We start from the raw sequence: 23,743 nt of genomic DNA on the forward strand, positions 1-23,743 counted from the left end.
TTATTATTTCCAATACCAAAAATATTTGCAACATATTTGTAAATTTTTCTACACGAGCAACGAATTTTTCACCGAGAAAAAGACTTTTATTGGGTCAATAAAACACCAGTAACCGTAACAAATGGTTTGGTAATGTGGGACAGCAAATGACTCCGTTGCGTTAATAAATGATACGTTACTTATGATTTGTTGCTCTAACCAACAATTTTGTAATGGGAACAAGTGTGTCCCAGCTTTCCAGCAATGTATATTTGTTAAAATTGCAAGTAATGAAAAACCAAAACTTTGGTTTTAGTTTTGATTTGTTGCGGTAACTGTTTAACTTGTTCCTCGTACGATTATCGAATAGCAAACGTTCATTTCGTTGTGACGACAGAAGTCTCCTTCTCAATGTTAGGAGACTTTTCCGATGTTCATTGTGTACAAACATGGAAAACAGTTCGCACTGTGCCGGTGTTTTAAATCTCCACTTCACCCAACTAAAGCCCGCACGACTTTGTCGCCGCGTAAACTGCACGTTAATTGAATTTGATAGGGGCGCGTGTTTACAATCGTATTTCACGTTTCATTGGCTACGACATTCCACTAACACGCATAAACAGCGCTTGAGGACGAACGAATTTTATTCGGGTCGCGAACTACTAAATGCAGAATTCAACGACAGATGTATCGACCAGCCAGCGGCATAAAGAGCATGACGCGATGAAAGTTCAGTTAATCGTTGGCAATGAATTTCGGACCCTAATTCGCTTCCCGAAGTCGAGCGTGCGAACGACGTCATCGGGTTAGGTAGATTATCGCGCGACAACAGCCTACTTGTCGGCTCGCGAATAACGACGCAAAAAGGTCGATCACTTTCCTGCGGCTTGCGTAAGAGAGAAGGTTGCACGAGGGAAACGCTCACCGTATGGCGACGGGATTTGCTCGCTACTCGTAACATTCAAATTTACTTGTTCGCACACTGAGAAAAAGACTTCTGTTATCATAACAAATGAACATTTGCTGTTTGATAATTATACGGGGAACGAATCGAACAGTTACGGCAACGAATCATTTTTCCTTGTTTGCAATTTTAACAAATATACATTAATGGAGATGCAAATTATATATATGTTTGTTGGATGTACAACTTTTAATAAAAAAGAGAAAGAAAGAAAAAATGGCAACGTCATGTAATAGCATAATAATATACGAAGTGTATAAAAAGTATCTTGAAAACTAAGTGTTTTAGAAAAAAATGTTTCAGACAAAAGTTGTATAGCTTCAAGGGGGACAACTATATCATTTTGTTTATAGATGGCGTTACTTTCGAGATATTTACTGATCATTGCTTTTCTTAAATGGAAATCCCATTTTTTATCATATCATCCTTTTCTTCCGATTAATTTCAACAACTCCCGTCTGAAATATTTTTTTATTTGTGTAATATTTTTTGAGATATTTAAGAAAAACTTGGTAACTTTTTCAATATTTAACTTACGATATTTCCCTAACTATTTGTCGGAAGAAAAAATAGACTTTTTTACTCTATTTAATTTCAAGAATACATTGTTACAATAGTATCCTAACTTTTGTTAACTTATCGACCTTTGGAAATTTCAAAATCATCAAGTTAACAATCTCTCTCTCTCTCTCTCTCTCTCTTATTTTTTCCTCCGACAAATAGTTAGCGAGATATCGTAAACCAAATATTGCAAAAATTATCAAGTTTTCCTTAAAAAAATATTAAGTAAATAAAAAACTGTTTCAAACAAAAGCTGTTAAAATTAATTAGTAGAAAAAGATGATATAATAAAAAATTTTCATTCAAAGGGTTTCCATTTAAGAAAAGATCAGTGAATATCTCGAAAGTCATCTGTAATCAAAATGATATAGTTTTGTTTTATGTTCCCCTTGAAAACATACAACTTTTGTCTGAAACATTTTTTTCTAAGATGTTTAGTTTTCGAAATATTTCGCCATCCCGGTACTTTTTATACACCCTGTATATATATACGTGACACTTTTGTGATCCATATTCTGAACTCTTATGTACAGATAAAAATATCTCTTAAAGCTCTAATTTATAACCTTTTTTAAGTAGCTATGAACTACTTTTACAGATTTTTTATTGATAAAAATACATTTACAGTACGAGCCTTTGTATGTGTATCCTTTGACTTTACTTAACCTCATCTAATAGTTTATTAATTTCATACAATATATCGTGTTAAAAATGGAGATTAATGTAATAATGCGTTGCTCTATTTTTTCCCCAAATTTCTGCAAAACACACATACAGAATTATTATTTTATTAACCTTCCTCTATCAATGTTTGATTGGATGTAATGGAGCTATATTTGGATCATCTGGTAATTATGATGCGCGCTAGTGTAGCATCACATGTATGCTTTTATCAAATATTTTACATATTTTGCTAAATATTATACGTTGGTGAGCAAGAGTTAATACAACCCCGATTTGCTCATGCATAATTTCTAACCTCTGCTTATATTCTGTATCGTCAACAAATCAAACATTTATGATTATGATTAGATTAACATAACGATACCACTTGTTCGCATCATAAAATTGTTGGTCAAAGCAACAAATCATAAGTAACAAATCATTTGTCACCACAACGGAGTCATTTGCTGTCTCACATTAACGAGCCGTTTGTTGCGCTTGATGTTTTATTAACCCAACAAAACTTTTCTTCTCAGTGTATTGTCGCTTTGTGTAAAAAACTGCGCATTTCGCGCGAACAGTCCTCGGTATGTCCTCGGTATGTTTTGCCGATACAAAAATTTGCATAAATTAAGTTCTGAAACGTGCATGACAGTTTTAATCTGCGTACGTATAAATCTTGCGAGTAGAAATGCCTTGTTTTTATTTCTCTTCAAGGATTTGCTTGATTTATTTGAGAGGCACGTATGATCGAAAAATCATATAACTTAATTGCAATCTATATTGAATATGCTTAACATTATTTTTAGAAAATGGTAAAGAAAATGGTACTGTTTTTGCTTTTCCTCAAGGTTCTCCTCAAGGCTTGATTTACATATTTTAATCACATACGATTGACAAATTGCATGATTTAATTTGAATTTATGATTTAATCAATTGGAATATAGATGAACTTTACGTGAGTGATTAGCATGACGATGATAGAAAATGATAGAAAATGATAGAAAAATATGTCGCAATATTTTTCTGCGGTGATACACACTTCGGGATACGAACGATTGCTGCTTCGCGCAATCTCGAGAAAACGTTTGGGCGTTTCTCTTTCCCGAGCTATTTCCATGCAAATTTCTACATAATCCAGTCATTTTCTGCGAGAAATTCGCGCGAGTAACGCGGAAAGTCGAGCAGTGACTGCGAAAGAAACGTGCGTGAGAAATTGGCGGTGGAAGTTTCAATTCAAGTCTTAAGACTATAGCCATAAAAGTGATTGTACGCTCTCGCAGGAAATATGCACGCTCCACGACCTCATCTTCTAGTCTCCATAACCAGAGAGAGGTTTGCCCTTCTTTGACTGACAAAAAAAAAGAAAGTTTCTCAGCGGTTCTCGCACTGCTTATCTCTTCACGCAGCGATCGCTGTCTTTATTAATCAATTGTGATCAAAGAAAAGACCGCGATCCTCTCTAATTAACGTGCAAATTGCACGAATTCCACGACGCTAGCAAATTGTGTTTATGATGGAACAACGCGAAAGAGGGAACTCTTCGCGAGACCGAGTGCTTTCAACGAAGTTATTCGGTTTTGCTCAACGAGACAGGCGGGACTTAACCCTTTGAGGCACGTATTTTTCAGAAAATCCGAATCACATGAAAATTTATATACATGGGTTTCCGGGGCCGCTGATGACGAATCCGTTATCAGATTTTCGAAATTCAAGATGGCGGCCACAAATCTGAAAAATCGTGATAATCTGGACATCTTGGAAAATGAATTTTAGAATGTGAACTTCAGATTCGTAATCAGCGACCTCAAAAACTAACCAGAGTACAATTTTAGCTAATTTAATAAAAATTCTATGATCCGTCATCTTGGAAAATTAAGTTTGGAATTTGAACCTCAGATTTATAATCAGCGATCCAAAAAACCCCCAAATCTTGATTTTGAGTAAAAAATTCACTCACAGTCCGTGGAAAATGATTTTTCTCTGTAAAGATGTGTGTTTTTCACACTTTATTGATTTATAATAAATGGACAACTTATGCAAAACACTTTTCAATCTTTCATGTATGTTTCCATATCATATAAGAAGCCGAAAACGCAAAAAACCCCTCAAGAATTCCTCAAATATGAAATATTTCATGAAAAATGTGAGAATAAATAAGTTGGTAAGTATATCTACTTACGTACCACTATGCCCCCAAAGAGTTAAAAGGAGAGGAAAGAGACATATAGAGCCATCAGCTGGACCGGTTTCAAAAAGCTGAACAATATTTTCGCGAAATTACGTGTCCGGAATATTCCGACGTGACGTCCATCCGCTGTCCACTCGTTCGCTCGTTGCCGTGACATTGACGCGACGGGTGTAAATTTCGTTAACGTCCACGTCCTCCTGTCGTCGATAGAGGGGCCCGCGAGGCCTATTAATAGTCGCGGATAACAAATATCTAACACCGGCCGGCTCCCGGATCGATAATTTGCGTTTCGCTCGGGATATTTTTAGGTGGCAAGATATTTGCTAATCTCAAAAGTGGCGCGCGCGCGACTCGCCAAAGTGGCTCAGGCAGTCATCAGCCTTCCGAAAGCCTTCATAAGTAAATTATGAACGTCAACCGTACGAACGCGCATTCGCCGTTAAGATAACGTGGGCGACACAGAACTGCGACCAATAGTGTTCGGGTCGCGGTTCATTACTCTCCGCGTCAGCAGACGCGCGTCTTCAAAGACGCATGCCTTGCACGAGGCTCGCCGAAGCGAGCCCCCCTCGCATCCCCCCCGCCGCCCCCCTCGTCGAAACGAAGCGAAATGCAGATTTAAACGCTTGGACGCTCGCCTGAAACGAAAATACGCGCTATCGCGAGCAAGTGGCCGGCCAAAGTCGCCGGCGAAAAGCGAGCGGTCTCGTCAATAAACAGTCGTCGCGGGAACACGACTTTTAATTGCGGCGGAAGAATTTACGAAGAATTTCTCCGCCGTTCCCGCATCGCCGAAGATCTCCTGCGCCGCGCGCGAGTACGTCGACCCGTGGCGCTTCGTTACGCAACAAACTTATCTCCGTTTACCGTTGTTTACCGACGTCGCGTTGTACCGCGGCGATTTCGCGAATTACTCGGCCAGCGGCCAAAAACCTCGCGCGAGACAGATTTTCGAGGCAGAAGGCAGAGGCGCGGCGCGGCCTCGAAGGTCGCGCTCGTTGTTGCCCGAGCGAGTCGCGAATCGCGGACTACGACTCGCGATTCGTTGACTTTCAACACGACGTTCGTCGCGAAGTCGCGAGGTCGGCCGTACACGTGGATGCGCACGACGTAAACTCGCACGTGGACGAAGCGACGTCCCGAAAATATGCGCCGCAAACTGAGAAAGCGTGAAGTAAACGCGGGGATTCCGCGAAGAGAGAGAGAGAGAGAGACATATCGCCGTTTCCGAGACGAGTGAGACCGCGGTAAATAAAGCCTCTTCATCGATCGACGTGATGAATCATCGTCCCCGTTCGAGCCCGGTCAAAGTCGCGATTTGCGGCAACGCGGAAGACACGTCGCGAAGCGTGACTCGATGACATTCACATTGAATCGCAAACTCGATTCCCACGGCGTTTCTTTGTCTTTCGTCTCGCAAAGAAGCACGCGTACGATGTACTTGTAGCAGTTGTCGAGACTCGTCGAGACTTGCGCTTTCTCTCGACATCGGAGATGTAGCTTACGCGCGCTTATGGCGATAAAACGATTAGCGGTTATCGGGAACACGAAAACGATAATAATAATTCACGCGCGGTGTCCACCACCACGGAACACGCGTGGCCACGATTTAAATCTCTCGGTCGAGTACGTGAAATTAATTCGCCCGACCGTTGCACCATGCGATCACTCGACGAACACGCGCTGCTGATTAACCGCGTCGCGCCTGATATTTCTCGCTATTAGTCATCGTCGCTTTGTCGCTCTGTCCCGGTATCTCCCGTGCGGAGCTTATGTCTCGCCGGTAAATCCAATGGATTTTCGACGGGCCAATTTTCCAGTCCAGGAGAGAGAGAGAGAGAGAGAGAGAGAGAGAGACGCACAGCGCGACTCTCTCGATTCGTCCGCGCGACACGCGCGTCGTTGCGCAATTTCGCTCGTTCGACGCGTGTATTTACATAATGCGTATGTGACCCGCGCCACGAGCAATCGCTCGTGGCGAAAGTAATTCGATCGTAAAGCCGCGATCGCGCGCGCTGTTAATTTTCCGCTGCGAAAAATCGCGCCGCGCGTAATGGCGGCTTAAAAATTGCTCCGGCGCGCGGTTTCGGACCGGTTCGCTTCCGCGAAAATCCCGAGGTTAATAATAAGCGTTGCACGCGCGCGCAACGAATTTCGCCAGGTTTCGACTTCCGTTGCGCCAGCAAGAATAAAACGCAGTTTTGACATTGCGAGAGAGAGAGAGAGAGAGAGAGAGAGAGAGAGAGAGAGAGAGAGAGAGAGAGAGAGAGAGAGAGAAGGCGGCCGATCTCTCAATGACATTTATTTGCGCGACTTCTCTCTTTCTCCTCACACACACACACACACACACACACACGTGCGCGCACACATGCATGCACGCATACATCGTTCGTTATCGCGTGCGATATTTAATTGCTCAATTTCCTCCAAGAAGTTAACAAAGGCTAAATGCAGCGGCGGTCATCGCGGTGGTTGACACCATGATACCACAGTGTCCCTCATTAAGTTATGTTGTAAAGTATAATTAATCGCGCGTGAAGAATCAGCCGACAAAGAGTCGATAAAGCGCGGTGAGAGGCACGTCCACCTCGAATTTACATCTCTTTACCTTGTCTCGGTTAATTCAATCGTTACCCGAGCGCAAAAATTGTTAGGGCCATCCTCGTGAAGCGTAAGGCCCCGGTAAGGTTGAAAGTAAGATGCCCTAAAAAGGGATGCCTCGTTATTATCATGTCAGGCCCCGAGATGGATCTTTTAGAGATATTTTAGATTTTATGACATAAGGCTTTGATGGGAAAAGCTGAGAAGGGCTTTAGAAGGATTTTTTAGGGATGCTTTAGATCCAATAAATAAAATTTCAATAGGGGAAGCTGAGGAGAGCCTTAGAAGGATTTTTTAGGGATGTCTTAAGTTTTACGAAATAACGCTTTAACAACTGGAAAACTGATGTGGGCCTTAGAAAGATCTTTTAAGAGGACACTTCGGATATGCAAAATCAAATTTTGTTATAAAAAATTAATAAGATCTGAAGCGTGAGATCTGAGTGTAATAAAATTGTCATAGTTTAGTATAGTAGTTTTAGCAGGTACGCTCTCTCTGTCTGGTTCTTTTAAAGATTTCTTAATTATACCGCAGTTAAAAACAAATTTTATTAGTTTCATTAGTTTTATTAGTTGTCATGTTTATTAGTCTCTTCCAAGGATTTTTACGTATAAAGAATGCTATATTTTATTGTAAAGTGTGCTATATTTGTAAAATAAAAAATTCTTGTTGTATACTAACAAGATTATAAAGAAATAAAGAAATTACAGTCTAAATTTCTTGGGATAAAAAGAACGAATATTTTTATTCAAGCAATAATAAAAATATTTTGTTATAAGCCCCTATTAATATATATGTAGTCTTACAAAGGCCTGTTGATATCGCTTTGTAAAGCTCTCATAATATTGCCTTTTCGGTTAAACCCAGTAAACTATTTGTTACACATCTTACAGGATCCTTGTCTTTCTATCTCTACTAGGGTCCGATTAATATTAGGGACAAATAATCAGGCCCTTATCAGAGTTAATTTTTCTACTCGGGTGGTCGAGTTTGTTTTTAGACGATCAACGATAATAGAAAATCGGCGAGGAGGAAATTGACGATCCTCTCGGTTTCAACTTTCAACAGCAGAATGTTATATAAATTTGCCAAGACGGAGTTGACGTTCGAGTCGACCGCAGATATGCTCTCCCGCCGTCGTATCCTCCTCGGCTCCAATTGTAATCTGGGTCACGCACCGACTTTTACGCCGACTACTCTGCTTTACCTCACCCCGTCACGACACGCTCCCGCGATTATTCTCCCAGCTGATGATCCTCGTGCTGTTGACGTTGCGAACGCGCGTGTGCGAGACGAAACGGCGGGTGTCTCGTGACCGACATCGCTAACAGCGCTAAACAACGGCACAAAAGTAGAATATCCGGACACTGTCTGGCCTTGGTCCAGGTGAAGATACGCTTGGCCATGGACCTGGCACTGAACGCGATCACGGGTTTGCGACTATTTTCGACCAACATCCTGCGACCGCGACGAGCGCTTATCGATTTCCGTCGCTTCGTCGTCGCGCGAATGTAATTCGCGAGAGAAAAAAAAGAACGAGAGCAGCCGAGCGGTGTGGTCGGGTGTCACTGAAAATACACCGGGGCACTCGGCGACGACGTTCGAGTCGCGAGATCGACTCGCGTCCGCGGTGTTGAATATTCCGCCTCGACGTTCCGCACGACGGAGCGTGCATATTCATTGAGCGCGTTCACGAAGCTCAACAATTGCACAACAGTTGAGCAGCAGAGTGAACGATTATAGTGAGCAGTAGAGAGCAGTACACTGAATGGAACTGATCAGAGAGAGAGATCATCCGCGCGATTTTGTTGCGCGGAAAAAGTGTCAGGTAAACGTATTATGTGAATATTACGCCCCGGCTTATGTGCCTTGTAATTATTAAATAATTTTATAAATATAATTCATATGTGTCTGTTACAATGTATTTTACATCATCCCCCTTGACATATTCCCCGCTGTATACAGGGTGCTAAATTTCCAGCGCAACAGGTAAACAATCTCGAAAACTGTGAAAGATATTAGAAAAAGTTAAAACACGTGTCCCATGATCTCGAAGGGGAAAGAGAATGGCATTGTCAGTTTTTTATTTGGAGGGCATTTTCAAGGTCAGTTGAGGGTCAACTTAATTTTTTAAAACAGAAAGCCCAATCTTTTATTACATCTTCTTTTTCTACCAATTAATTTCAACAACTTTTGTCCGAAACATGTTTTCATTTGCCTAATATTTTTTGAAATATTTCAGGAAAACTTGGTGACTCTTTCAACGTTTAACTTACGATATCTCGCTAAGTACTCGTCGAGCTATTCGTCGAAAAAGAAAAAAGTAATATTAGACTTTTTTACTTTATTTACTATCAAGAATATATTACTTCACCGGTGAGTCGCTCTTTCCCGAATACTCGGGGAAATTGATTTCGGGGGAATCATCTTGGCACGTTCCGCGGCCTCCCGAGGCGAACGAGCTTCTTTCGCGCGTGCTGACCGGGTCGAGTTTGCACGTGCGATATACTTTATACACTTCGTGGAATTTCGAGGCTCTCGATAGTCTCTGGCGTATCGCGGTAGCCTTGGGCCTCGTTAATTCAGCACGTCTCACTGAAATAAGATCAAAGCGCGGGAAACGCGCGAAGCTAGTTCGCCGAGGCAACACGCCAGTGAGGGCATTGTGCAATTGCAAGGGTGCATTTGCAAGAAAATCCTCATTTTCCAGGGAGCCCTTTGATCTCGACCAACCCCGCGCTTGTTCCCAGCGAAGGGTTGTGCAACGAACGTCGTTCGTTATTGCCGCATAATCACGTCACGCCGAATATGAACAGTAACGCGCGATGTTCTGCCGAGAGTTTGTTACGTCGGAGATGCGCACGCGGGATGTTGAAAGTTACCTCTTATATTTTATGATACTCTATATCGGAGCTCGGTCGCGGCTCGCGACTTCAGGACCGTTGAGATCATAAGGCGCATCTATGTCGCATCTATGCCTACCAAAGATGCGATTCGGGGAGCGCGTCGATCAGCGCTAACGCGTCATTCAATCCTTGTACATGTAATAAGCGATAAAGATAGAAAAAAATAACGTGTTAGCGCTGACAGCGCGCTCCTTTAACGCACCTCAAAGGCTGAAAAATTGATGTATCGATACAACTATACGTATAATATTTCGTACAAACTTGTACAAATATATACTTGTATAAGTATATATATATATTTTTTTTTTCTTACATTTTTATAATTAGAAGGTAACATAATAGGTTTCCTCGTCATCCATGAGGTACTATTGCCGACGCATTTTTTTTTTTTCAACCACATAGCGCTTTATGATCTCAACGGACCTGAAGTCGCGAGCCGCGACCGTCAAGTTGCTGGATCCGCCGCGCGGTAAGGGGAGACAGAAGGCGTAGCTTCCGAAAATCGGCCGAAAGTTGTAAACTTTGCCGAGCTCTATATTACAAAGGAGAAGGAGAATATATTATGGCCCTCCATTCGCATTTTGTTCAATAACTTTGTTAATAATCAATATTTTTAAGCGAGAACTGAATAATTACGTTTGTCACGGTGTTGTTGATTACAGTTGCTGATTACAGACACAAATTTATATAATGTCATTTATAAAAATGTGGCAACACAGCATAATGGGGCGAGAAAGTGGGGTGTGGTAATGCTGTGCCCCCTCCCTCCCCCGAATTAAACCCGATACAAAAATTGATTTTGTTTAAAATGACACAAAATGTCTGGTATTATGGCCCTTCATTCGCATTTTATACAATAACTTTGTCAATAATCTCGATATTTTTAAGTGAGAACCAAGTGATTTCATTCGTCACGGTGTTTAATCGATTACAGACTTAAATTTACATGATGTTATTTATAAAAATGCAACACAGCATAACGGGTCGGCGAGAAAGTAGGGTGGTAATGTGACCTCCCACTAAAACTGATACAAAACACTGATTTTGTTTAAAATAACACGGAACGCGTCTAGTTGCGAAATTATATATTTATTCAAATTAAACTCTTGGAAAGAGAATAATAACAAATATATAACTGTGAATTTTTAATGTGGATATTGACTTGCTTGTTAAGAAACACAATCTGCCAGAAAGACAGCAGTGTAGTGCAAACATGAGTGCAACAACGGGCTACAGATTAGAATCGACTTATCGAATAATTATTTTGGTATAAAAACCTCTCAAAAAGAGGCGGTATTTATTAGCACTCTTGTGTCTAGCTGTCGTCACTCCAGCTGTCATGCTATTTCATTTAACTTTGCGTAACTTGAAAGATGCACGCCGAATAAAATGTCAATTAGCAAACAAGATACTCAATTGTACGTGTGATAATACGTTCAAGTTTAAAAATAACGGAGAAACATGTTTAATTAAACGTTAAAAGGTATCGTGTCGTAAAAACATGTCGAAGTGCTCGAAGGTAAAAATGCGTTGTAAACAACGCTAGCTATTGCGTATTGATATATTAGCGTCATTGCGCTCTAATGAGCGCAACTACTGAACAAATAATTCCACAAGTAATAACTGGGATTCGCTACCTATAAATAACAAAGATATTGAGAGTGACCACAATATACCACCTTCTTCTCTATGCAATAGAAAATAATGCACGAAAAACGGAATATTGTTCTCGTGATATAATTAGTAATTTATTGTAATTGTTTATTCACAGACTAAAAATTGCCTGACTGAATAAATTAGACGGGATATGTCTGATAAGAAATTAAGACCTCCGGGGCTATCCGGATACTCGACTTGAGATTCGACTTCGAGACATTCCAACGTTCAACGATTTATCAAAGTTCGTAATGTTCGCGTCACGTCATGTTGGAATTTGTCGTATCATTGTTATATCTCGTCGCTCGCGTGTCTTGGCACAAAGAGACACTCGTGGATGTATTTTTGCAATCTACAGTTTCCTACATTTGCGTCGTCGTGCGAGCCTATTACGCCGGCAAAGTGATCAACGTGATTGCAAATATCATCATCATTGCAGCGTGTAAACATGTTTTCTCTTCTACGAACTCGTGAGCTTTTCAACGACGTCATTGGTCAACAAGGTCCGTGTGGACGCATGCTTTGAGTGCCATCGAGACAACAATGACGAGCTTTCAGTGAGCTCGAAGCGAATTGACGCGGCGACGAATTGCGTGCGTTGCCTATGCAGATCTTGATATTCGTCCCGATCATTTGCGTATTTCTTGCAGTCGTGGGCTTCCTCTCGCTCTCTTCGTCCCTCTCTGTCCGTAATTTCTTCTTTCTCTTACGTAATTCTTGCAAATTTTTGCTGCGCGCAAATCATTACTTATTCATTCGTTCGATCATACCAAGCTCACTGCGCACTTATAATTAACGACACCTTACGCTCGTATCGAACAACTCACGTGTGTGAACTTCTGCTGAATATGCAAAGTGTCTTCTTCGAGATTTTTAGATTTTCTGCACAAAAGTGCAGAAGTGCTCCTCACATTGTGCTTCTCCCACACGCGAGAGTCTGCCTTTCGCGAGTGGGAGAATGTGACATGACAAATGCCGTTGGACATAATAATCGTAACATTTACCTCGATGACGATGAACGAGGTATTTTTCTTTTGATCACTGACGATCGCGATGTCGGTTTGGCGTTCGCGATGTAACAGTTGGGAGACGATCTTTGTCTTGGAGCGCGCAGCCTCGCAGCGACATCATACATATGTAGATGTATGCAAAATTATTTAAATGGCCATTACGGGTTCCAGCGAGATATTTATGCAAAGCAGACGCTTTCAAACGGTTATCGCTATAAGTGATCGCGTCGCGGCGGATGGACGAATTTTGTCTTATCTATTCCTCAAATATAACTTCCGTATCGTCATCGTCGCGATGAAGAAGCGCAGCTCGTGACGCGATCAACGCGATCTAAAGGGGAACCAATGACGCAACTACGCTTTTTCTTTAACTCTCATATTTCTTCAGCCGACGCATATTTCTTGCTAGAATCCATACCGAGTCTATTCGCGATTCGCGTTGGAAAATTCATACTGCACGGGAAATATCGTTTATCGAGATACTGCGCGTCGACCGAATGATTTCGCAAACTGTTTACATCCCACACAGGACGAAAATCATATTCTAGATTTCTAGATCTAACTTAACAGCAAAAAGCAAACAAACAGTCTGTTCGCTCGGCTTCTGGCGCAACTAATGCGCACATAACCAAATCACGTGTCTATGAGAGCGAGCACACCGTGATAAGCGCGAGACGACGAACAGCGACGAGCCGTAAACAACGAATCTTCAAACGAACGAGCCCCGGCAGATTCGTCTCTCGCGAATTTCCCCGTGAAAATGACGGCGTCTCGCGCCGTCGAAAAATAACACAGAAATTCGTCGATTCCATCTCGCGCGATTCGTCGCCACGTCGCCGACGTCAGTCGAGTTAAGCCTGCGTCACACTACGGATTAAAGATCAAGGATTGCGGATTTAAGATTGAAATTTGACCAATCGGAATAAAGTGAATCAAAACCGAAGTTCGTCGATTTGTCGAAATCTAATCCTCAATCCGCAATCCTCGATCTTCAATCCGTAGTGTGACACGGGCTTTAACCGACGCGGAGGGAAACAGGCAGACAGAACCGAGACCCGTCGCTTGAACTCCGTCGCTCAAGCAGGACTTCTTTTATTCCCGCTCGTCGCTGACGCATGCTTTTCCAACTTTCGCGAGCGTAGTTTCTTAACTCGCAGTAAAACGACGGATAAACCGACGTCGAGATACCGACATTTTCCGCACGCAGCGGCCGCGAGTTGTCATTGTTTGTATACTCACGCGCGGGAAACGTCGGCTTCTAGCGAGCACGTGGGCGATCAGACCTCGACGGCGAGGTTCGACGACGATCTCTCTCTCTCTCCAACTGCTGCGTCGGATTCGTCCTCGAGGAGACTAGAAAAGCGCGGACGAACGTACACGCGTCCGTCCTGCTCGAGCGGCTGCGCTTGACTGAAGAAACGGCTCCGACCGAGGTTCGTTCTCACGAGATCGCTATAACGAGCACGTATATACGCACGTGCACGCAGGTGTGCGTGCGCGTATGTGTGACTGACGTGCGTGTGTGTGTGTGTGCGAGCGTGAAAGACGCGTGTGACGCGTCCGACGCGTAGGAGCGGCTGAAACAAACTGAAGCCACGACCGAGCGTCGCTCAGTGTTTATCGTCATGACGGAAACGGTCTTGGGATGTGTGCTCGTCGTATACACGGTGTTCAGGAAGAAAGTGCTCGGTAGTATCTCGTTTTTGACGTCGTCGCGATTGCTTCGGCCGTCGCGACGGTCGGGAAAAATCGCCCACGTTTCCCGGTTATCGCATATTTTATTATTTATTTTATAAATAATAAAATATGCGATATATCGACACGCATATATCGACACGCGATTACGCCTGATTAGCACTTTACGCTGCGCTCATCGCGTCGAGCTATCGCTTGCATTCCTGAAATGTGCGACAACAAATTGCTTGTATCTCGTAAATAAATTAGGACCTCTCTCTCTCTCTCTCTCTCTCTCTCTCTCTCTCTCTCTCTCTCTCTCTCCCTCCCTCCTCCCTCCCTCCCTCCCCCTCTCTCTCTCTCCCTCTCCCTCTCTCTGGAATGTTAAGATTCATTTTTGCGCGACAGCTCTCTCGTGTTTACTACATGAAACTGACCGTCAATCAATCACCGTTCAATTCTCACTCTTATTATCGGTTTGTGAATTCGATTCTCTTGAGAGCTGGCTCGTTAAAACCATTTGTTTGTTCACCAGCAGCATTATTTTTACGCTCTCACTCGTGTCTTGTGTTTTTTTTTTTCTTACCTCTCAATGGAAAGAAAACTATAATCAATTGTACAATATATGATATAACAATATATAACAATATATAATAATGATAAAGTATGATAAAAAAATTTACTAAAAGGCATGATAAAAATGTTTACTAAATGTCGCGACATTTTCCCGTCGGTCCCGAATTTGTCGTCGTTGTTCTATGATCAAAGTCGTCATAACCACGTCACCGTGTGCGCATTTGTCGGAGAGCGGCGCGTGCAAGGTGGAGAACACGTGATGTGTTTTCGTGGTGAGACGCGAACCGATTGGTCGTCGCCGGTCAGACCAGGGACACCGAGCCTCCTTCGCCTCGATGGAGGAAGGAAAGAAAGCAAAGTGGTCTCACACATCGGATGGCCTAGATTCATGAACGTCGGCACCGACCACGGCATCGTATGATCAGGCTGCTGTCAGCGATAAACACTTTCGGCCGACTCACGCCATCACTGGCGCGCGCGGTTGGCCAACTATTGCGCGTCGACGGACAGATAAATAAATGATTATCTTTCAGGTATCGTTGCGTCGCGAGCTCCGTCGAGCGATAAACACGATTTTATAAAATGCTGCATACACGACTGCATCGTGAAGCATCATGGGGAGGGGGGGGGACCGCGTTGCAGTTGCGAAATATGTTTATGCGTCACTTCGTCTCGGTCTTCGAGACCGATTCCGCCATGTGCCGGTCGAGATTGTTGATGGGAGATAAACTTGTCACTGTTTAATCTAACTCGTTTTATCCGCGACAGATTTTCTTCTTCTTCTTCGTCTCTCGTCTTTCTCATGTTGTCATCTGGACTTCTCATGTTACAATCCGAACGTCGAGCTTTCGTAAGTTCTAAATTTCTCAGACTTCAAGAAGAAATGGCACTACTAGGGGGGGGGGGAGGGGGTACGATACACGTAAGTGTTCCTTTGTTTTCTTCGGCCACATTCAATGCCAGTTCCACTCAATGGGCAAGAAATTCAATAACGATATCAAATCAGCGATTTGAATGTCGCAAGATCACGATTCGACTGATAACGCATTGACGCATACGCGCGAAAAAAAAACCGTCTTGTTAACGATTCAGATATCGGTTGATTTATCGCATCTATTTTATTTTCGATCAATCTGGCGGCAATTGTTACATTTGGATTTTTGAATTTTTATCACCGTTACGTTGAAGTATCGTCGGATGACTAATCGGCTCGTCGTCGTTTCTTCTCCGTCGACGAGTTATAACGAGAACTTCTTCAAGGCTTATTTTATTGCTCAGTTTACCTCCCGATTGACGTCACCAGCCGGCGTGAAGGTACAAACCAGGATAAGAGAGTCAATCTTCCAAATAGCGCTGTCGATCGTCGAGTGTTAAGAACACACAGATCTATCGATTTGACGCGACGTCGAAAAAAAAAAACGAACTTTAGACTATTACGAAATAGAAAAGAGCAAACGTGTTTTCGCTGTGAAGTTTCTTCGCACGTGACGTGAGTTGCATAACGGTGATGTGAAAGTTTCATCAAGGAAGATCGTAAAAAACGCGCGTATGTGTGCGACGACGAGCGGTACATTCACGCGGCTTTAACATTTCCTACACACAGAAATATACACTGCCACGTAATATTTTTTTTCATCTCTCTCACAGATCGCAAGTTATTCATTTCGCGAACAAATGCTGAACAATGTACTCGCAATTGCATCCGTCCAAATGGACATTCCGTTTCTCGTGAAGAAGAAACAACTTGATCATATTCCACGGAAGTACAAACGTTTTTTTCCCGGAGAACTGTTTTGACCCAACTGTTTTCTTTCTTCCTTCTCGACTGAACTTGTCGGCTCGTCGTGTCATTTTATTCGCGGTCTCACGATGACGCGAATTAACACGAGTGAGAAGCCACGATGCGCCGCATCCTCGCTTAATTTATCGGGCAGGATGTATAAAGGGTTAAGAGTCAACGTTATACTTTTTATCGGCATTCACGTGACGCGCAACGTCAAACAAAGAGATCGCGCATTATCAGTGAGGCGCTTGTAGTCACAACAAGACATTATCGCAGGCGTCAGTGATAAAACTCTACGCGGCTTCTTCGTTGCCTTTGTTGTGTTGATCGTGTAGCTTGCGCCGCGTAACGCAATCAGTCATCCGTATGTTCACGCACCTTCATTTCTCGTGCTGGGAGCGATATGCTCCCATCAAATATCTTTCTCCGAAATTTCTTCTCGGAAACTTATCGAAGAATTATCAGGTTGCCAGCAAAGTCATGTCGTTTTTCACGGATAGACACGGCTTTACTCGTCATTAGACGCAATTATTAGGTCAATCGGAAAGTTCCGTCCATCTAGCAGCAAGTATAGCTGTAGCTATTGGGTTGGCAACTAAGTGATTGCGGATTTTGTCGACAGATGGATTTTACACTTCCTTTTGTTTCGTTAACGTGTTCAAAGTACCTAACCTATATTTTTTTCTTATTGTTTGGACTTCTACCTTTCATTTAGTACAAAAATTATATCGATTAGTTGTTTAGTTTTGTTTTTATCCCAATTTAAAAATGGAAGAGCAAAACGTGCACTTCAGACATATTTTATTGTATTATTTCCGAAAAGGCAAGAACGCATCGCGAGCACACAAGAAGTTATGTGCCGTATATGGGAATGAAGCCTTGAAAGAAAGGCAGTGTCAAAATTGGTTTGCCAGATTTCGTTCTGGTGATTTTTCACAGAAAAGTGCTCAACGATCTGGCCGTCCGGTTGAAGTCGATGAGACCCATATCAAGGCCATTATCGATTCAGATCGTCATAGCACAACATGTAATATTGCAGAGAAGCTCAATGTATCGCATACATGCATTGAAAAAAATTTAAAAGAGCAAATTTAAAATTTTGAATTTTCATTCTTATTTCAAATCCGCAATCACTTAGTTGCCAACCCAATAGAACTGTCGTTAACCTCTGTTGGTCTAAACGAAGCTCAATGGTTTGCTTTGACATCCGTCAATAACATTCAGTATATACAGGTACACATCATACAAGATTTGCATCAATGACATTGTTTTTTACTGCGTCGAAAATGTCGAAATTTCAGCATCCAAATAAGCATCATTTGCGCGAAGTGTTAATCTTTTGCTTCAACTGGAAGAAAACTGCAGCTGAAACTCATCGAATGCTTGTAGAAGTTTATGGTGATAATGCTCCTTCCGATAAAACATGCAGAGAATGGTTTCGACGCTTTAAAATTGGTAATTTTGATGCAGAGGACAAAGAGCGTTCTGGACGGCCAAGAGTATTCGAAGACGAAGAATTGCGGGCATTGGTGGACGAAGACCCACGTTAAACGCAAAAGCAACTTACAGAAGCATTAAATTGTGCTCAATCTGTCACTTCCGATCGTTTGAAAGCCTTAGGAAAAGTTTACAAGGTAGGAAAATGGGTCCCGTACGAACTAAAGCCAAGAGACATTGAAAGGTGAAAAACCACCTGCGAAATTCTGCTCGCTAGGCAACAAAGAAAGGGGTTTTCACATCGTATCATCACTGGGGATGAAAAATGGATTTATTTTGACAACCCCAAACGTCGGAAAACTTTTTGCGATCCCGGCCAACCCTCAACATCGACGTCAAAGCGGAATATCCACGGAAAGAAGACAATGCTCTGTATTTGGGATCAGAAGGGTGTGCTGTACCATGAGCTGTTGAAAAGTGGTCAAACAGTCACAGGGAATCTCTACAGAGAACAAACGATCCGTTTGAGCCGAGCATTGCACGAGAAACGACTAGAATATGAAACGAGACAGGATAAAGTGATTTTGCTTCGTGACAACGCTCGGCCTCACGTCACAAAATCTGTCAAGGAAACGTTAGAAACACTTCGCTGGGAAGTGTTACCCCATGCGGCTTATTCATCAGACTGTGCCCCTTCCGACCACCACTTGTTTCGGTCGATGGCACACGCACTTGCTGACGAATGCTTCAATTCTTACGAAGACGTCGAAAAATGGGTCTCTGACTGGATAGCCTCCAAAGATGAGTCATTCTTTCGCCGCGGAATTCGCTTGCTGACCCGTAAAGCCGGAAAAAGGTCATCGCTAACGATGGACAATATTTTGATTGATGTACTTTTTGTTTCTTAAATTTTGTTTCTTCAATATAAGCCATATGTTTTGCAAAAAACATATCGTAAAGTTATTGTCTTTCACTGTGACTACGCTAAACTACACAGTCTGTCCCAGATCCAATGAGACTGGTCTAAAAAAAATACAAAGCGTTTATTATTTTGATTTTTTATTCTTGTTTATTCAAAATAGTCTCCTTCTGAGTCAATACAGCGCTGAAAACGTTCAACAAATTTTTCGAAACATTTTTTATACTCATCAGCTGGAATGGCCTTTAATATGGCGGTCGAAGTCTTTTGGATAACCGGGATGGTATCGAAACGATTTCCTTTCATCGGCAATTTCAGTTTGGGAAATAGCCAAAAGTCGCACGGAGCTAAATCAGGTGAATACAGTGGATGGTCGATAACAATGATGTCTTTGCAATGCTGAACTCTCCAATCTTTTTGGTCGTCTGTCAGAGTGTGTGGCACGAAGCGCGCACAGACCTTCCGTTTGCCCAAATCTTCGGTCAAAATTCGATAGACTGTGCTTTTCGGTATCCCAGTTTCCTCTTCGATGAGTCTCGCAGACACACAGCGGTCGCTTCGAAGAATTTCTTTGACTTTCTCGATGTTTTCTTCATTGCGAGTGGTTTTTGGCGACGGTGCTCGGTCATCGTCTGCAAGGTCCTCACGACCGTCACGGAATCGGCCAAACCAACGGAAAACCTGTGCACGGGACATGCATTCATCCCCGTACACATTTTTTAGCGTTTCGTACGTTTCTGCACTACTTTTACCCAATTTAAAACAGAATTTAATATTCGCTCTGTGTTGGTTTTCGACCGACGTACACAAAGTGACTTTACATAAAATGTCAAACCGCAGTGAAATATCAACCGAATTCGCTGAAATTTTGAGGTTAAGTAGATGAAGGGTAGAACATTCACCTATCATCATTCACTCATAAATGTCGCTGCGCTAAGAACTTTGATGGAACCAATCTCATCGTATCTGGGACAGACTGTGTACATACACGTTGGTGTACATCACCCGTCAGAAATTGTCGCAGCTTGAGTGGAATGTGTTACCACACCTCATCATATTCGGCTGATCTCGCACCATCAGATCACCATTTATTTCGTTCCTTGCAAAATTCCTTGGACGGAAAAAAAACTCGATTCTTCGATTCGACTTCGTGCTTGAATCAGCTTTTCGCCGATAAGGACCAGAAGTTCTATGAGGCCGGAATCACCAAGTCTCCGAGCAAATGACCGAAAGGTCATTGAATTAAACGAGCAATACATTACAGAATAAAGTTGTTACTTTGTATGAAAATTTTCTTGCCAGCCTGATAATATCGAGCTTCGCGAATTAAGCAGCCAGCTGTATGCTTACAGCTGTTGAGATTCGACATTTGCGATGCATGTTGCCTGGAAACGCATGTGCGAGCATTCGTCGAGGTGTCCAAGTGGGTTCATTAAAAACCTATCGACAACGAAAAAAAAACCCATATATACAGTTTTCAGTCCAGGTTTTCGGGTTTATAGTTCAAAGTTTACAGGTTTAATGTGAATGCTCATGAGGTTGTTGGGCTATAACGGCGCAGGGTTTGGAATTCATCATGTTATCTTAAAATGGCCGTAACTTTGCAAGGAAAAATCGTAGATGACCATTCGACAGCTCATTTTGAAGGGACAGAGTAGTACTAAATGATGCAATTAGAAGAAAAGAGCTAAAAAATTTTGTGCGTCCTATACATAACCTCAAAAGTAGCCCAAAAAGCCATTTTTCGAGTATATAACCTCAAATATCTCAAAATCCTGACGTGATGGGCCAATTCTGACCTCGGATTCGGATTCTACGCAGAAAATTACTTGGGAAACGACCCCCAGCTGCCCAACAACAATCATGATCCCATTTTTTGTAGACCTGTGCAATCAATCGGCGGTGCGGCCGACGAGGCGAATTTCGTCGCGCCATTCCGCCGAAGGTCGGCAAGATATCAAAGCGTCACTTATTAAGCGCGGCGTTTCGCGAAGGTGCGCAATCTGCGGTCATGACAGCAGCCGCTATCACCACTGACGCGCCTTGCCTGCGGTTATCTCGGTATTTATGCCCCGCGAACCCTTCCTCCACGCACAGATATTGCGTGCTTTGCTCCTCCGCGATGTTCCTCTCCTCGCGACGTTACGGCGCGTTACGTCACTCGTGAGGTCGGCGACCCCGCACCGGCGGCGCCGGCACGATGCGATACCGCGTTGTGCGTTACATTTGTGCTCTCGCGCTTTTGTACGAGAGCGCAGTGTAGGCGGCTGTTTGGCCGCCTGTGCCGGCCGAAAATCAAGTAAAACGAAAGCTAGCCGCCCGGTTTCTCTCGGTCTCAACGAGCGCGGCTCGCTCGACCGCGGAAGGAGAAAGCAACGTCCACGCGAGGTCGCGCGGGCTCCGGTACTTGTTGAACGACGGAGCCTGCTGCGCTCCTCCCCTCTCGGCGGTTTCTCCCCTCGCGTGTCGCTCCGGCGATCATTTCGTTAGGATCTCTTTCCCGAGCGCGCCTCCGCGGAAAATCATTCCTTTCGCTCCGGTTACCCGCCTCAAGTTCGGCGGCGAGATTTGTCGCCGTGTGTGCGAGAACGGAGGAGGATTTCCGGAGTTGCGGGTTAGAATAAATACGAGGGTTGCCTTTTATATTTCGGGAATAGAGAACAAAAAAAGGAAATTAATCATCGTACATGGGTTTATTGTTTTTCAAAATATTCTCCATGAAGATCAATACACTTTCGCATGCGCTCGAACCAATTTTCGAAGCACTTTTTCCACTCCGATTGATTTTCCACTACCTCCAAAACATGCATTTTGAACGCATCAACCGCTTCTTCAGGCGTCGAGAAACGTTGACCTCGTAATTTATTTTCGATTTGCGGGAATAAAAAGAAGTCATTGGGTGCCAAATCAGGGCTGTACGGCGGATGATCCATCAATTCGACTTTTTCAGTTCTCAAAAAGTCTCTTGTTTGAGCCGATGTGTGAGAGCTCGCATTGTCCTGGTGAAGAGTGATGCGTCTTCGGCGGTTGGTTTCCCTTATTTTTCCGAAGACTTCTGACAAACAAATGGTTGTGTACCATTCAGAATTGACCGTCCGACGTTGCACTAATGGTACAGTTGCCACATGTCCGGTTTTTCCGAAAAAACAGGCGACCATTTGCTTAGAAGTGCCTCGTGCGCGAACAACTTTTGTTGGATTTGGCTCATCTTGAAAGAGACCCATACAGTCGACTGCTGTTTACTTTCGGGCTCATACGCATAGATCCATGATTCGTCACCTGTTACGATATCATAGGCGTGTTTTGAAGCACCGCAATCGTATTTCTTGAACATTTCTTTCGACCAATCGACACGAGCCTTTTTTTGAGCGATTGTTAAATTATGTGGGATCCAACGCGAACAAATTTTTTTGACAGCCAAATGTTCATGCAATATTGAATGTATGCTGGTCCCACTAATGCCCAAGGATGCCTCAATCTCACGATAAGTCACATGACGATCTTGCAATATCAGTTCACGCACAGCATCAATATTTTCTGGAACAACAACCGATTTTGGACGACCTTCACGAAATTCATCACTAAGCGAACTACGGCCACGATTGAATTCCGTATACCATCGATATATAGTGGTTTTTGATGGTGCTTCATCGCCAAAAGTCGAATTAAGTTCATCGATGCACTGTTGTTGAGATAAATCCACGTCGAAAGTTGTAAAAAATAATCGCACGGAAATGTTCACGACTTAATTCCATTTCTTGGCCGACAATTTCTTGGCCATCAATTTTTCATGTCACTGTAAATAACACAAATGACGCATGGACGTCAAAACGTTCTGAGTAAGTATACTCAAGACAAAAAGTCGAACTTTACGTTAGGGACGTCGGTTGTCAGATGGCAGCACCTGGATCGTCCATTCCCGAAATATAAAAGGCAACCCTCGTACGAGGTGTGGCTGTAAAATAACGAGACTGATGCTTCCGCAGAAGAAATACGAATGTGCCAAACGCGAACGACCGACAGCTGTGTAGCGTGAAGCCTTCTCTTTCGAATGCGGCGGTGTCTGTAAACAAATTAGTCTGGTCGTGGCCTTCGTTTGTATAAGAGCCGTTATTTTGTTTCGCCGGAAAAATGATAAGTGTAAAAATAGAGCAACGAATCGTCGTGAAATTTCACATGAAACTTGGAAAATGCGCTACTGAAACTTATCTTTTATTAAAAGAAGTGTATGGCAACGAATGTTTATCACGTGCGCGAGTTTTTGAGTGGTTTAAGCATTTCCAAGATGGCCGAGAAGACGTTGAAGATGATTCACGCCCGAGTCGCCCTTCCACGTCAAAAACGGATGAAAATATTGAAAAAGTCGGTAATCTGATTCGATCTGACCGTCGGTTAACTATTCGTGCGATTGCTGAAACTGTAGGAATTGACAAAGAATGCGTAAGGCAAATTTAACCCGAATTGTGGAAGACCAAGTCATGGGTTCTCCATCAAGACAACGCGCCGGCTCATTCTGCATTGTCTGTCAAGATGTTTCTAGCCAAGTACAACATCCCAGTGTTAGACTATCCGTCTTATTCGCCAGACCTTGCACCATGCGACTTTTATCGGTTTGCCAAGGTCAAATCTGCATTAAAAGGAACAAGATTTCAGTCCGTTGAAACTGTGAAAGAAAAAACGGCATGCGTCATGAAGGAGCTCACAGAAGAAGACTTCCAACACTGTTTCGAACAATGGAAAATTCGCATGGAGCGTTGTAGGGATAAAGGAGAGGTGTATATTGAAGGTGATAATAACTAAAAATGTATAAATTCAAAATAAAA

General features: G+C 43.0%; 2 protein-coding genes across 6 annotated transcripts in view; one reads left to right on the forward strand and one right to left on the reverse strand.

Annotated features, from left to right (window-relative positions):
* Lpin (phosphatidate phosphatase LPIN) overlaps nucleotides 1-14,104 on the reverse strand; it is a 33,289-nt gene extending 19,185 nt beyond the window's left edge. For 3 of the 5 annotated variants that reach the window (XM_011143409.2, XM_011143411.2, XM_011143408.2), the window contains exon 1: nucleotides 13,771-14,103. The gene's annotated coding sequence lies outside the window, so the exon portion shown is untranslated. Of the gene's footprint in view, nucleotides 1-13,770 lie in introns of all 5 variants that reach the window. The other 2 variants (XR_849879.3, XM_011143410.3) reach the window with 1 other exon arrangement.
* Nucleotides 14,105-22,731: 8,627 nt separating this feature from the next.
* LOC109503976 (uncharacterized) lies at nucleotides 22,732-23,743 on the forward strand. The gene is made up of 3 exons (XM_025306204.1): nucleotides 22,732-22,759; nucleotides 23,026-23,286; nucleotides 23,560-23,743. Exons 1-3 carry the CDS (start codon nucleotides 22,732-22,734, stop codon nucleotides 23,718-23,720), a joined length of 450 nt encoding a protein of 149 aa, XP_025161989.1. The 3' UTR covers nucleotides 23,721-23,743.

Source organism: Harpegnathos saltator, unplaced genomic scaffold (assembly GCF_003227715.2).
Source record: "Harpegnathos saltator strain DR-91 unplaced genomic scaffold, Hsal_v8.6 scaffold124, whole genome shotgun sequence".
Lineage (NCBI taxonomy): Eukaryota > Metazoa > Arthropoda > Insecta > Hymenoptera > Formicidae > Harpegnathos > Harpegnathos saltator.